Below are 14,896 nucleotides of genomic sequence, written 5' to 3'. Positions count from 1 at the left end.
CTCCTGCAATGTCATGCTGGCCTCTGCCACCGCAGGCACACCCTGCATTCCACTTATGACTACCATACCCCTCCCTCTCCCTGGCCTGAGTGAGCAATAGAATCCTAATCAGTCAGTGGCTGCTTTAATCCCCTCCTGTCTGGGTGGGGAACAGACTCCTGAGGGTGGCCTACACGTAGAGGCAGGGCCAAAACCAAAGATGAACCCTAGGAGCTGTGGAACAAAGAAGAAAAAGGGAAATCTCTCCCAGCAGCCTCAGGAGCAGCAGATTAAATCCCCACAATCAACTTGATAAACCCTGCATCTGCGGAATACCTGAATAGACAATGAATGTTCCCAAAACTGAGGCGCTGGACTTTGGGAACAACTGTAGACTTGGGGTTTGCTTTCTGCATCTGATTTGTTTTTGCTTGTATGTTTATCTTAGTTAAGGTTTTAGTGTTTGTTTTCATTGGTGGGTTTGTTTATTGGTTTGCCTACTCTCTTCCATTTTTTTTTTTTTCTCTTTTTGTGAGTGTGTGTATGTAAGTTTCTTGGTGTGATTTTGTCTGGTTAGGTTTGCTTTACCATTGGACTTAGGGTTCAGTCTGTTCAGGTTTTTTTGTTGGTTTTCTTCCTTTTATGAGTGTGTGTGTGTATATTTCCTTGTGTGATTTTGTCTCTTTAGTTTTGTTTTTACCATTTGTTTTGGGGTTCTGTCTGTTCGTTTTTGGGTTTTTTTCTTCCTTTTCTTCCATGCCACGTGCCTGGCAGGGTCTTGGTGCTCCAGCTGGGTGTCAGGCCTGAGCCTCCAACATGGGAGAACCGCATCCAGGACATTGGACCACCAGAGCCCTCCCAGCCCCACGTATATTAATCAGTGAGAGCTATCCCAGAGATCTCCATCTCAACACAAAGACCCAGCTCCACCCAACGGCAAGCAAGCTACAGTGCTGGATGCCCCATGCCAAACAACTAGCAAGACAGGAACACAACCCCACCCATTAGCAGACAGGCTGCCTAAAGTCAAACTAAGTTCACAGACACTCCAAAACACACCACCAGACGTAGCCCTGCCCACCAGAGGGACAAGACCCAACCCCACCCACCAGAACATAGGCACCAGTCCCCCTCACCAGGAAGCCAACACAAGCCACTGAATCAACCTCACCCAGTGGGGGCAGCCACCAAAAATAAGAGGAAGTACGAACATGCAGCCTGTGAAAAGGAGACCCCAAATACAGTAAGTTAAACAAAATGAGAAGACAGAGAAATATGCAGCAGAAGAAGCGAGGTAAAAACCCACCAGACCAAACAAATGAAGAGGAAACAGTCTACCTGACAAAGAATTCAGAGTAATGATAGGAAAGATGATCCAAAATCTCAGAAATAGAATGGAGAAAATACAAGAAACAACAAGGACCTAGAAGAACTAAACAGCTAATAAACAATGATGAACAACACAAAAAATGAAATTAAAAATTCTCTAGAAGGAATCAATAGCAGAATAACTGAGGCAGAAGAACGGATAAGTGACCTGGAAGATAAAATAATGGAAATAACTACCACAGAGCAGAATAAAGAAAAAAGAATGAAAAGAATTGAGGACAGTATCAGAGACCTCTGGAACAACATGAAATGCATCAACATTAGAATTATAAGGGTCCCAGAAGAAGAAGAGAAGAAGAAAGGGACTGAGAAAATATTTGAGGAGATTATAGTTGAAAACTTCCCTAACATGGGAAAGGAAGTAGTCAATCAAATCAAGGAAGAGCAGAGAGTCCCATACAGGATAAATCCAAGGAGAAACATGCCAAGACACATATTAATCAAACTGTCAGAAATTAAATACAAAGAAAAAATATTAAAAGCAGCAAGGGAAAAGCAACAAATAACACACAAGGGAATCCCCATAAAGTTGACAGTTGATCTTTCAGCAGAAACTCTGCAAGCCAGAAGGGAGGGGCAGGACATATTTAAAGTGATGAAGGGGAAAAACCTACAACCAAGATTATTCTACCCAGCAATGATCTAGATTCATCAGACAAATAAAAACCTTTATAGGCAAGCAAAAGTTAAGAGAATTCAGCATCACCAAATAAGCTTTACAACAAATGCTAAAAGAACTTCTCTAGGCAGGAAACACAAGAGAAGGAAAACACCTACGGAAACAAACCCAAAACAATTAAGAAAATGGTAATAGGAACATACATATTGATAATTACCTTAAATGTAAATGGATTAAATGCCCCATCCAAAAGACACAGGCTTGCTGAATGGATACAAAAATAAGACCCATATATATGCTATCTACAAGAGACCAACTTCAGACCTAGGGACACATACAGACTGAAAGTGAGGGGATGGAAAAAGATATTCCATGCAAGTGGTAAACAAAAGAAAGCTGGAGTAGCAATACTCATCAGAAAATATAGACTTTAAAATGATGACTATTACAAGAGACAAAAGAGGACTCTACATAAAGATCAAGGGATCAATCCAAGAAGAAGATATAACAATTGTAAATATTTATGCACCCAACATAGGAGCACCTCAATACATAAGGCAAATTTTAACAGCCATAAAAGTGGAAATGACAGTAACACAGTAATAGTAGGGGACTTTAATACCACACTTTTACCAATGGACAGATCATCCAAAATGAAAATATATAAGGAAACACAAGCTTTAAATGACACATTAAACAAGATGGACTTAATGGATATTTATAGGACATTCCATCCAAAAACAACAGAACACGCTTTCTTCTCAAGTGCTCATGGAACATTCTCCAGGATAGATCATATCTTGGGTGACAAACCAAGCCTCAATAAATTTAAGAAAATTGAAATCATATCAAGTATCTTTTCCAACCACAATGCAATGAGACTAGATATCAATTACAGGATAAAAACAGTAAAAAATACAAACACATAGAGGCTAAACAATACACTACTAAATAACCAAGATATCACTGAAGAAATCAGAGGAAATCCAAAAATAGCTAGAAAAAAATGACAATGAAAGCACGATGATCCAAAACCTATGGGATGCAGCAAAAGCAGTTCTAAGAGGGAAGTTTATAGCAATATAATCCTACCTCAAGAAACAAGAAACATCTCAAATAAACAACCTAACCTTACACCTAAAGCAGTTAGAGAAAGAAGGAAAAAAAGAAGAAAACCCAAAGTTAGCAGAAGAAAAGAAATCATAAAGATCAGATCAGAAATAAATGAAAAAGAAAGGAAGGAAACAATAGCAAAGTTCAATAAAACTAAAAGCTGGTTCTTTGAGAAGATAAAAAAAAATGATAAACCATTAGCCAGACTCATCAAGAAAAAAATGGGAAAAGACTCAAATCAACAGAATTAGAAATGAAAAAGGAGAAGTAACAACTGACACTGCAGAAATACAAAGGATCATGAGACACCACTACAAGCAACTATATGCCAATAAAATGGACTACCTGGAAGAAATGGACAGATTCTCAGAAAAGTACAACATTTCAAGACTGAACCAGGAAGAAATAGAAAATATGAACAGACCAATCACAAGCACTGAAATTGAAACTGTGTTTAAAAATCTTCCAACAAACAAAAGCCCAGGCTTCACAGCCGATTTCTGTCAAACATTTAGAGAAGAGCTAACACCTAACCTTCTCAAACTTTTCCAAAATATTGCAGAGGGAGAACACTCCCAAACTCATTCTACAAGGCCACAATCAACCTGATACCAAAACCAGACAAAGATGTCAGAAATAAAGAAAACAACAAGCTAATATCACTGATGAACATAGATGCAAAATTCCTCAACAAAGTACTAGCAAACAGAATCCAGCAGCACATGAAAAGGATCATACACCATGATCAAGTGGGGTTTATCCCAGGGATGCAAGGATTCTTCAATATATGCAAATATATCACTGTGATACACCATATTAACAAACTGAAGGAAAAAACCATATGATCATCTCAACAGATGCAGAAAAAGCTTTCGACAAAGTTCACCACCCATTTATGATAAAAACCCTCCAGAAAGTGGGCATAGAGTGAACCTACCTCAACATAATAAAGGCCATATACAACAAACCCACAGCAAACATCTTTTTCAATGGTGAAAATCTGAAAGCATATCCTCTAAGATCAGGAACAAGACAAGGTTGCCCAGTCTCACCACTATTATTCAACACAGTTTTGGAAGATTTAGCCATGGCAGTCAGAGAAGAAAAAGAAATAAAAGGAATCCAAATCACAAGAGAAGAATTAATACTATCACTGCTTTCAGATGACATGATATTATACATAAATAATCCTAAGGATGCTACCAGAAAACTACTAGAGCTAATCGACGGATTTGGTAAAGTAGCAAGATACAAACTTAATGCACAGAAATCTCTTGCATTCCTATACACTAACGATGAAAAATCAGAAAGAGAAATTAAGGAAACACTCCCATTTACCACTGCAACAAAAAGAATAAAATACCTAGGAATAAACCTACCCAAGGAGACAAAATCATGTATGCAGAAAACTATAAGGCACCTATGAAAGAAATCAAAGACGATACAAACAGATGGAGAGATGTACCATGTTCTTGGATTGGAATGATCAACCTTGTGATAATGACTATACTACCCAAAGCAATCTACAGATTCAGTGCAATCTCTATCAAACTACCAACGGCATTTTTCACACAATTAGAACAAAAAATTTTATAATTTGTATGGAAACACAAAAGACCCCAAAGAGCCAAAGAAATCTTTGAAAGAAAAACAGAGCTGGAGGAATCAGGCTCTGTGACTTCAGACTATACTACAATGCTACAGGAATCAAGACAGTATGGTACTAGCACAAAAACAGAAATATAGATCAATGGAACAGGATAGAAAGTCCAGAGATAAACCCACACACATATGGTCACCTTGTCTTTGACAAAGGAAGCAAAAATATAAAATGGAGAAAAGACAGCCTCTTCAAGAAGTGGTGCTGGGAAAAGTGGACAGCTACATGTAAAAGAATGAACTTAGAATACTTCCTAACACCATACCCAAAACTAAACTCAAAATGGATTAAAGACCTAAATGTAAGGCCAGACACTATCAAACTCTTAGAGGAAAACATAGGCATGACATAAATAGAAAACATAGACATGACATAAATCATAGCAAGATCCTTTTTGACCCATCTCCTAGAGAAACGGAAATAAATCAAAAATAAACAATGGGACCTAATGAAACTTAAAAGCTTTTGCACTGCAAAGGAAACCATAAACAAGATGAAAAGACAACGTTCAGAATGGGAAAAAATATTCGCAAGCGAAGCAACTGACAAAGGATGAATCTCCAAAATTTATAAGCAGCTCATGCAGCTCAATAACAAAAAAACAAACAACCCAATCCAAAAATGGTCAGAAGACCTAAATAGACATTTCTTTAAAGAAGATAGACAGATTGCCAACAAACACATGAAAGGATGCTCAACATCACTAATCATTATAGAAATGCAAATCAAAACTACAATGAGGTATCACCTCACACCAGTCAGAATGGCCATCATCAAAAAATCTACAAACATTAAATGCTGGAGAGGGTGTGGAGAAAAGGGAACCCTCTGGCACTTTGTAAATTGATACAACCACTATGGAGAACTATATGAAGGTTCCTTTAAAAACTAAAAATAGAACTACCATATGAGCCAATAATCCCACTCCTGGGCATATACCTGGAGAAAATCATAATTCAAAAAGAGACATGTACCACAGTGTTCATTGTAGGACATGGAAGCAACCTAAATGTCCATTGACAGATGAATGGATAAAGAAGATGTGGTACATATATACAATGGAATATTACTCAGCCATAAAAAGAAACGAAATTATTTGTAGTGAGGTGGTTGGACCTAGAGTCTGTCAAACAAAGTGTCGTAAGTTATAAAGAGAAAAACAAAAACAGTATGGTAACACATAGATAAGGAATCTAAAAAAAAAAATGGTTCTGATGAACCTAGGGGCAGGACATGAATAAAGATGCAGACGTAGAGAATGGACTTGAGGATACAGGGTTGGGGGAAGGGTATGTGGTATGAAGTGAGAAAGTAGCACTGACATATACACTCTACCAAATGTAAAATAGATAGGTAGTAGGAAGCAGCTGCATAGCACAGGGAGATCAACTTGGTGCTCTGGAACCACCTAGAGGGATGGGATAGGGAGGGTGGGAGGGAGAGGCATGAGAGAGGGGATATGAGGATATATGTATACATATAGCTGATTCACTTTGTTATACAGCAGAAACTAACACAACCTTGTAAAGCAATTATACTCCAATAAAGATGTAAAAAAAATTTTTAAATGTGCATATTCCTATATCAGCATCCCAAATCTACCACTCCATCATGAAGAGAAATTAAATGGAATTGCTGCTCCCTAAAGATTAATTAGTAAGCTTATTCAGATAATATTTATTTTGTTTCTCTATGAACAGTGCTAGGCTCTAAAATATCGCTGGCTAGGTTAGCTAGTCTACTAGTTCTAAATCCTCACCATCCAATATGGTAGTCACTAACCACATGCAGCTATTGAGGACTTGGTGTGTGGTCAGCATGACTGAGAAACTAAACTTTTTAAATTTAATTTTGATTAATTTAAATATAAATTTACATAGCTACAGGTGGCTAGTGGTTACCATATTGGACAGTGCAGTTCTATGGACATATATCTTTGAGTAGTACCAACAGGAGCTATACTGGCAGAAAGCTTATAATCTAATGGACAAGGAAAATAGCAAAGAATGATGAATAAAGCAAATACTTGGCAGAGGCTGTTTTCAACTGTTGTTATTGTAAAATGAAGTGTAGGTCACTGGCGGCAGTAAATGTACAAATCTTGATCATAAAGCAGGGTGCAAGGCCTTCATTTAAACAATTCTAACAATTATCACCTGTGATACATATATATGCCTGTAAGAAACATTAAAATGTATCAGAAAAGTGCTCTACATGAAAAACCTGTGCTTGACCACCATGAAAAAATAATCTACCAGATATGTCCACCATCTATTTCCGGCAACATGATTGTCATTTCCAGGGATAGGAAAGAAGTCAATTTTAGACTGATGCAAAGACATCTCTAATTATTAAGTTATTAAAAATGGGATGATGGTTTTCTCACATCATTTCTGTTTGTAGTCTCTAGATGTATGTTATCTTCATGGCTATTTGTATTCTTGTTGTTCAGGAGAAGTTTTATTTCAGAGAGAGAGAGAGAATGCAGAAACTATCAAGAAAGGAAGGAAAAAAGGAGGAAGGGAAGAAGGAATTTGCTATGCTGAAGTAATGATGTGGTTTAGAGAGGATAAATGTCAAATCTACTTTTAAGGAAAATGAGAACAAATTATTAAACCAAAATGACTAATCATATTTTTAGTTGTTGTTCCATATGAAAATTTAGAGGGAGGGGATATGGGGATATATGTACACATATAGCTGATTCACTTTGTTATACAGCAGAAACTAACACAACATTAGTAAAGCAATTATACTCCAATAAAGATGTTAAAAAATAAACAAACAAACAAACAAAAAAGAGACTGTAAAGGTTTCAACAGACCAAAAATCAGATTTTGTTTGTGGATCAAAACATTGTGCTTGTGCTATCTCATTTTACCTTTCATCATGTTATTTCTCAGTTATTTGCAGTGCACTGGATTTCAAAATGGAAGATCCGCTTTGTCAAGTGGAAGAAGTAACTGAGCTTATCTATGATGCCTATTTGGCGGCATTCATACGTGCTCCACATTTGAGCTACTGACGGAGAAGATGGCCTTATTAGGTAAGGATGGGTTAGTTCTTCAGAAAATAAAGAGGAGGGAGAGAGAGAAGCTTGATGATCTAATCAGAAAAACCAAGGATCAGACTAAGAAGGAAAATCAAAACTTGGGTAGTATTAAATAAGGAATTATCTAAGTAGAATGGTCTAATGGAATAAAATGCATCGGGGCAAAACACTAAAGGAAGACAGAGAGCAAATTTGGTTTTGTTGGATGATACTAGAACTCAGTGGCACACAGGGATATGGGGACAACAGGTCGGGAGCTGATGAGCAGTGTCTCAACACTTGGGAAAATTTACTCATTTTTCTTAAATCACATATAATTGTGAATATGTTTTCTTGCCACTGCATTACTTTCTTTGAGAGAGAGTCAGAAATAACTGCTTAACTGAATTGATCTGAATTTGGTCAACATTACTTACTTTCTCCTTCCACTAAAAAATAAAGTTCTGCGTGTTTTCTTAAAGAAAATACAATACTTAGTTTATTTAAAATATTTTGGGGTAGCTTGGAAACAAATTGAAATAAAGTCGATATATTTAATAAGATCTTTCCTTTGACACTGTCAGTATCCCATGAGGTAAACAGGGTAAATACTATTTTGTCCACATTTCATTTTAAAGATAATTAAAGCAAAACTATGATAAATTAACGTAATGATAAATGTTCATGATTATTTATCAAATCAGTGACAAAAATTTTACTTTAATATTTTTAAAAATGGAAAAAAATTAAAGAAGTTGTTATTTTACCATTCCACCAATATTTTCAAAACTATTTCCTAACATTCTCTAAGAAATGTGTGTATACTTTTTGCCTAAGAAGTCAGATATTATTTGATACATATATTCATCAATATTTAAGAAATAATATTCTTAAATATTTTTAGGCTTCTGTTTTCTTTTCTCTAAATATCTCACTAGCACAGTAAAATAAGGCAAGGGTAAATAAATAACCCACTATAAAGTAGCTTGCTACAGATTTAGGTGATTGTCCAGAGAAATTAGTTGATTTTTTCCCCTCCTAATATTTTCTGCTTTTTTTATATACTTGTTCAGTTGTTTTGTTTTGTTTGCTGATTTTTTTTTTCCCTTAGAGCAGTCTGATGTGGTGTGTGTGTGTTTGCTGTCTTCCTTTGGTTAATAAAATGAAATACGATATTAGATTTGTATTATTCACAGTACTGCTAAGGAAAAATTCACATTTTTATCAGGATATAGGAAACTTAATAGACCATGGCCCCTAATAAAATAATAAAATAAGATGATGGGGTTTTAATAATTATTTGTTCGCTTTTAGAGTGGTAGCCAAGACTGTTTTCATGGTGCGGCATTACTAAATGTCACTATTTGTCTTTCTGTCCTAATTCTCTGTATATTCATATTTGAAAAGCCTCAATCATCTAATGAAATCATTTGGAAATTATTTACTGAAATAAGTAGTTTTCCAAAAAACACTCTGGTTTTCCCTTTCATACTATCAATGGAAATGTATTCTCTACGAAGGTTTAATGTACATCAATGAATAGCCCTAGAGACAACTCTTTGCCCTTTGGACAATTTTTCATAGTAGAGGGCAGAGCTGTTTCAATTTAAATGATGTTGCACTTGAGGTCAACGGTAATAAGCAAGCTCTACTAGACTTTCATTACATTTTCTTATCATCTGAATATAATCATAAGCACTTGATGCTAGCTCCTACAGCCTTCACATGAATTATAAATATCATATTTAAGTTTCTCTTTAGAGGAGAAACAAGATTTCTGCTGTGGATGAAGAAGTGAATACAGTTAAGTAACGTGATCTGTTTACCAAATTACCTGCCATCAAAAGAAAGCAAAATGCCCGGAAAATGGGAATTGGCTTGACACCTCATTATTTAAAACAAACAAACAAACACATCTGTTTTTGAATACAGAATTAACCTATTAGCCCACTGTCAAAATAAAGCTTCCAACTGAATGTCCAATTACCCACTCAAAAGACCCTCACAAATCATTTGGGCAAAAACCTCTACAAAGAGGCCTGCCTGAAGGTCAGCAGTGGAAATGTGTGATGCAATAAGAGGGGAAAAAAACCAAACAAACAGAGAATTCAAAACACTCTCCTTGTTATTTCCTCAACTCCAAACAAAAGAACCTTTTTAATCTACAATGAATCCCACATTTATCTCAATACATATAATTCCAACACTGGAATTGCATAAAGATCATGCCTACCAGCAGAATTAACTCTCCTTAAGCCCTAAGAAATCCCACTAGCACAGTAAAATAAGGCAAGGGTAAATAAATAATCCAGTCTAGAGTAGCTTGCTACAGAATTAGGTGATTGTCCAGGCCTTGATATCACTAATTGCTTTATGCACGTGGCCTATTGTTTTCTGTGCTAGCTAAATTTTTGGTGGAGGAAAAAGCTGGTGATGCATCTAATTTCAGCTTTGAGAGCCCTGACTGTGCTCCCTCGCTCATCTGAGTTTACGTAGGCATACATGCATAAACATGGCATTGTAAAAAAGGTATTTAAGTAAAGGTTATCAGCCTTTAAGAATTGTAATGAGGCCACCAGGTAAAAAAAAAAAAAAGGTCACAACTTGTGCGCTATGCAAAGCATAATGCAAAGTTTCTCTTTCCTGAGGCACCATCTAAATCACTTCTGCTCTGTGAAGACTTTAATTCAGTGTAAAGAAAATACTCTTCAGCTTCTCCAAAAGCTTCCATCTTACCTGGATTAAACTTCAACCTGCCTGTTGTCATTTTACTTCACAGTCACTCAAACACTAAGGGAAATAGGAGAAGCAATTTTAAAAGAAGTGTATACCTCAGTGACTTTAATAATAATCTACAAGAGTTCCATTTCCTCTCGAATTGAACAAGACCACATTCAGGCCAGAAGATCACAAGGTAGTGAGCAAATGGATACTTCCCACATACATGTTACTGAATTGCTCAGTATGTGTATAAGAAAATTGGTACAGTTGGCCCTCCATATTGGTGGGTCCTACAGCCACAGATTCAACCAACTACAGATCAAAAATATTTTTTAAAAAAATCCAGAAAGTTCCAAAGAGCAAAACTTGAATTTGATGCACACTGGCATCTATTTACGTAGTACTTACATTGTGTTTACAACTATTTACACAACATTTACATTGTATAAAGATGATTTAAAGTATGTGGAAGATATAAAGATGATTAGATGATTTAAAGTATATGGGAAGATGTGAATAGGTTATATGCAACTACAGCTGACTCTTGAACATCAAGGATTTGAACTGCTCGGGTCCATTTATACGCAGATTTTTTTCAATTGTAAATACTACAGTACTACACGATCCAAGGTTGAATCCTTGGACACAGAAGAATTGATATAGAGGGCCAACTCTAATTTATTCACAGATTTTCAAATGTGAGGAGGGTCAGCACTCCTAACCTCTGAGTTGTTCAAGGGTCAACTGTACTATGCCATTTTATATAAGGAACTTGAGCACCCTCAGGTTTTTGTATTGTTGCGGAGGGGGGAATGTCCTGGAACCAATCCCCCACAGACACCAAGGGACAACTGTACTATCTTTGTAAAATGTTGATGAACTATATTATAGGGTTAAAATATTGATCTCAAGAGTTAAACTGTCTCTGTTCAAATCTGACTTTGCCATTTGCTGGCTGGGTGACATGGGGCAAGTCATTTAACTTAAGTCTCACCTCCTCGTTGCCAAAATAAGGATCACAGTGGTGCCTATTTCAAATGGTAATTGTGGGTTGTGAGATAATGCCAGTTGACTAGCTGTAATATAAAATATAAGACCCACAAGTTCTTAGCATATGCCTGACATAAACAGTAAGGATGTGTTCAGTGTTAATTTTTATAAATCTGTTATTATATTGTGAACTAGACAAGATCCAGATATTTTAAACAATTTTTTCCATTCTTCCAAATACCACATGCATTGTGCTCAACCTTCTTAGTTTTGTTTTAACTAATTGATGTTAAAGTAATCAAGTTTTAGTGAAGCACATAGATATAAGTCATAAGACATGTTTTCACCTAACTTAGGGGTTGCCGAACTTTTTTCTGTAAATAGACAGACAGTAAATATTGAGAGCCATAGCCTCTGCTGCCGTCAATTCTGCCGCTGTAGTGCCAACGTAGCCATAGATAATACAGACAATACGCAAATCAACAGGTGTCGCTGTGGCCCAATAAAACTTAATTTATGGAAACTGAAATTTGAATTTCATGCAATTTTCAAGTGGCACAAACTATTATTCATATTTTGATTTTCTTTTCAACCTTTTTAAAAAGTAAAACAAAAACAATCTTAGCTTGCGGGCCACACACAAACTAGAAGTGAGTGGTATTTGGCCCTTAGGCTATAGTTTATTGAACTCCTAATCCATTATTTCTACTAAAACTGTTTAATCGTTATAGCTTGTATTTAAAGATAAATTATATATAAATTCTTTCAACGTTCTTGACTATTTACTGGTGAAATTAATGAATATGCCCTATCAATAGCCTAGTATTTTACTGTGATATTAACAGTCCTAGTAGTTAATGCTAAAAATTTCTAACACAATTTGGCACATTCCTTAATTTTATTTCCTCTGAAATGTAAAAATAAGGTAAAGGGTACTTTAGACATTAGTACTGAGGCTGGTCATTCTGGGGAAGAGTAAACCTGCCTACCTGATCACTGTAATGAAATGTCAGCTCTGGAGTTGTCAAATGACATAGCCATTGGAAGAACTGAGGGAGGCTAGATAATTGGAAAGATAAAAAGGTTTGTCTAGAAGAAGGACTCTGATCTTGATTGAGATTTAAAAAAAGGATTGGATGTAGATCATCTGATTGGACAGTTCACCTTTGGTAAACAACACTGGTTGTTTGTGTGGCTTTATTTGAGAATAAAAAGAAAAAAGAACGTGGAAAAAAGAACAAGGGAGAGATCATCCAATAAATATAAAACTCTATTGGTCTACTGCTCTGCTCTTTGAGGAGACTCTTGAGGATTCTGAGTATATTAAATAACATCTGATATTTACAACCGGAACTCTAGCTATGCGGCTTCCACATCCACAGATTCAACCAACCTAGTATTGGATTCAACCAATTCCGGACCAAATTCAATCCAAGGCTGGTTGAATTCGTGGGTGCAGAACTGGAGGACTGGAGGGCCGGCTCTACTATGCCATTTTATACTTATAAGGCAGCAGTCCCCAACCTTTTTGGCACTAGGGACCGGTTTCATGGAAGACAATTTTTCCACGGACCGGGGGCGGGGATGGGATGACTTCGGGATGATTCAAGTGCGTTACATTTATTGTGCACTTTATTTCTATTATTATCACATTGTAATATGTAATGAAATAATTAAACAACTCACCATAATGCAGAATCAGTGGGAGCCCTGAGCTTGTTTTCCTGCAACTGGATGGTCCCATCTGGGGGTGATGGGAGACAGTGACACCCGAGGTGTGGTGCTTATGTCCAGTTTACTCCGTGATCTCGTTTTGGTTGCTGTCACTGCAGAAAACCCTGCTTCACAAAGATAGGATGTTGGAAACGGAAGCAGGCTTTTCAGTGCTTTTGTGGCAATCTCAGGATACTCCGCCTTGACTTTCATCCAGAACGTATGGAGATTTGAAGTTGTCTCAAACAAATTTTTTTTTTTTTTTTTTTTCTGTACGCGGGCCTCTCACTGCTGTGGCCTCTCCAGTTGCGGAGCACAGGCTCCAGACGCGCAGGCTCAGCAGCCATGGCTCACGGGCCCAGCCGCCCCACGGCATGTGGGATCTTCCCGGACCGGGGCACGAACCCACGTCCCCTAGCATCGGCAAGCGGACTCTCAACCACTGCGCCACCAGGAAGCCCTCAAACAAACTTTTAAGGCCACCATCATTTGCGATCTCAAGCAGTTGATCCTCTTCTAGCACGGATAAAGTCGATTCAACTGGCTTATTCACAAATGGGTTGTGGATCCATTCCTTCCCAGTTCGGGGGTCTTTTGTGGTTGGGAAGTAATGCTCAAACTCTTTTGAAAGCTGAGATTGGTGAACATGCACCAGCAGGGAGAAAGTAGGCCCTGGCTCAGTCTCTTTCAAAATCTCTGCTAATGCTTGAAACATGACAAAAGTCCCAATGTTCACTTGTTGCCCCCATAATTCCAGTTTGGCTTTGAATGAAGCCACTTTATGTGCCAACTTGAACACAGCTACCATTCTCCCCCGAAGTGATGACAGACGGAGTTTGCTGAGCAGGTTGAATATGTCACACAAGTAAGCAAGTTTTGTGACGCATTCTGTGTCACTGGAATGTGCTGCCAGTGGTGACTGTTTCTCTAAAAGAAATCTCTGGAGCAGCTCACGTAACTCAAAAACTTTGGCCAGTGATCTACCTTTAGAAAGCCATCTCACTTCTATGTATAAGAGAAGACGTGTGTGCTTTGTGTCCATCTCCTCACAGAGCTGCACGAACAGACGTGAGTTAAGGGCATGTACTTTAATGTGGTTGACAATTTTAATCACAACCTGCAAAACGTTGTTAAGTTCAGGTGACATTTTTCGGCTAGCCAGCATTTCTCTATGGATGACACAGTGTGTAGACTCACGTTCAGAAGCGACCTCTTTGACCCGAGTAGTGAAACCAGAAAGCCGTCCAGTCATGGCAGCCACTCTGTCTGTGCATATACCGACAGAAAATGACCAGTTCAGTTTTCCTGATATGTAATCATTCAAGGACTTGAATAGTTCTGCAGCTGTGGTGTTGGTTGGCAACAAAAGTGCACATAACATATCCTCATGCACATCCTCCTGAAAAATATATCACACAAAAACAAGCATTGGTGCCTTGTTCTCAACATCAGTAGACTCGTCACCCTGGACTGCATACCACGGTGACTCATTAATCCTCTCTAACAATTGTGCCTCAATATCCTCTGCTATTTCATCAGTTCGTCTAGTTATGGTGCTGGCAGGAGGCAGAGCTCAGGCGGTAATGCAAGCGATGGGGAGTGGCTGTAAATACAGATGAAGCTTCTCTCGCTCACCTGCCACTCACCTCCTGCTGTGTGGCCTAGTTCCTAACAGGCCACG

At 37.6% G+C, this 14,896-nt stretch overlaps 1 protein-coding gene across 2 annotated transcripts in view; it reads right to left on the bottom strand.

Moving 5' to 3' along the window:
- Window positions 1-14,896, bottom strand: part of LOC109547760 (zinc finger MYM-type protein 6-like) — an 834,957-nt gene that overhangs the window by 334,051 nt on the left and 486,010 nt on the right. For both annotated transcript variants that reach the window (XM_073804273.1, XM_073804272.1), the window contains exon 4: window positions 13,189-14,614. In XM_073804273.1, the coding sequence (XP_073660374.1) occupies window positions 13,457-14,614 (1,158 nt within the window). In that variant the 3' untranslated portion in view covers window positions 13,189-13,456. The remainder of the gene's footprint in view (window positions 1-13,188; window positions 14,615-14,896) is intronic.

The sequence above is a fragment of the Tursiops truncatus genome, chromosome 4 (genome assembly GCF_011762595.2).
Source record: "Tursiops truncatus isolate mTurTru1 chromosome 4, mTurTru1.mat.Y, whole genome shotgun sequence".
NCBI lineage: Eukaryota > Metazoa > Chordata > Mammalia > Artiodactyla > Delphinidae > Tursiops > Tursiops truncatus.
Note: the sequence above shows the minus strand (reverse complement) of the source record. Positions and strands in the feature narration are given on the sequence as shown.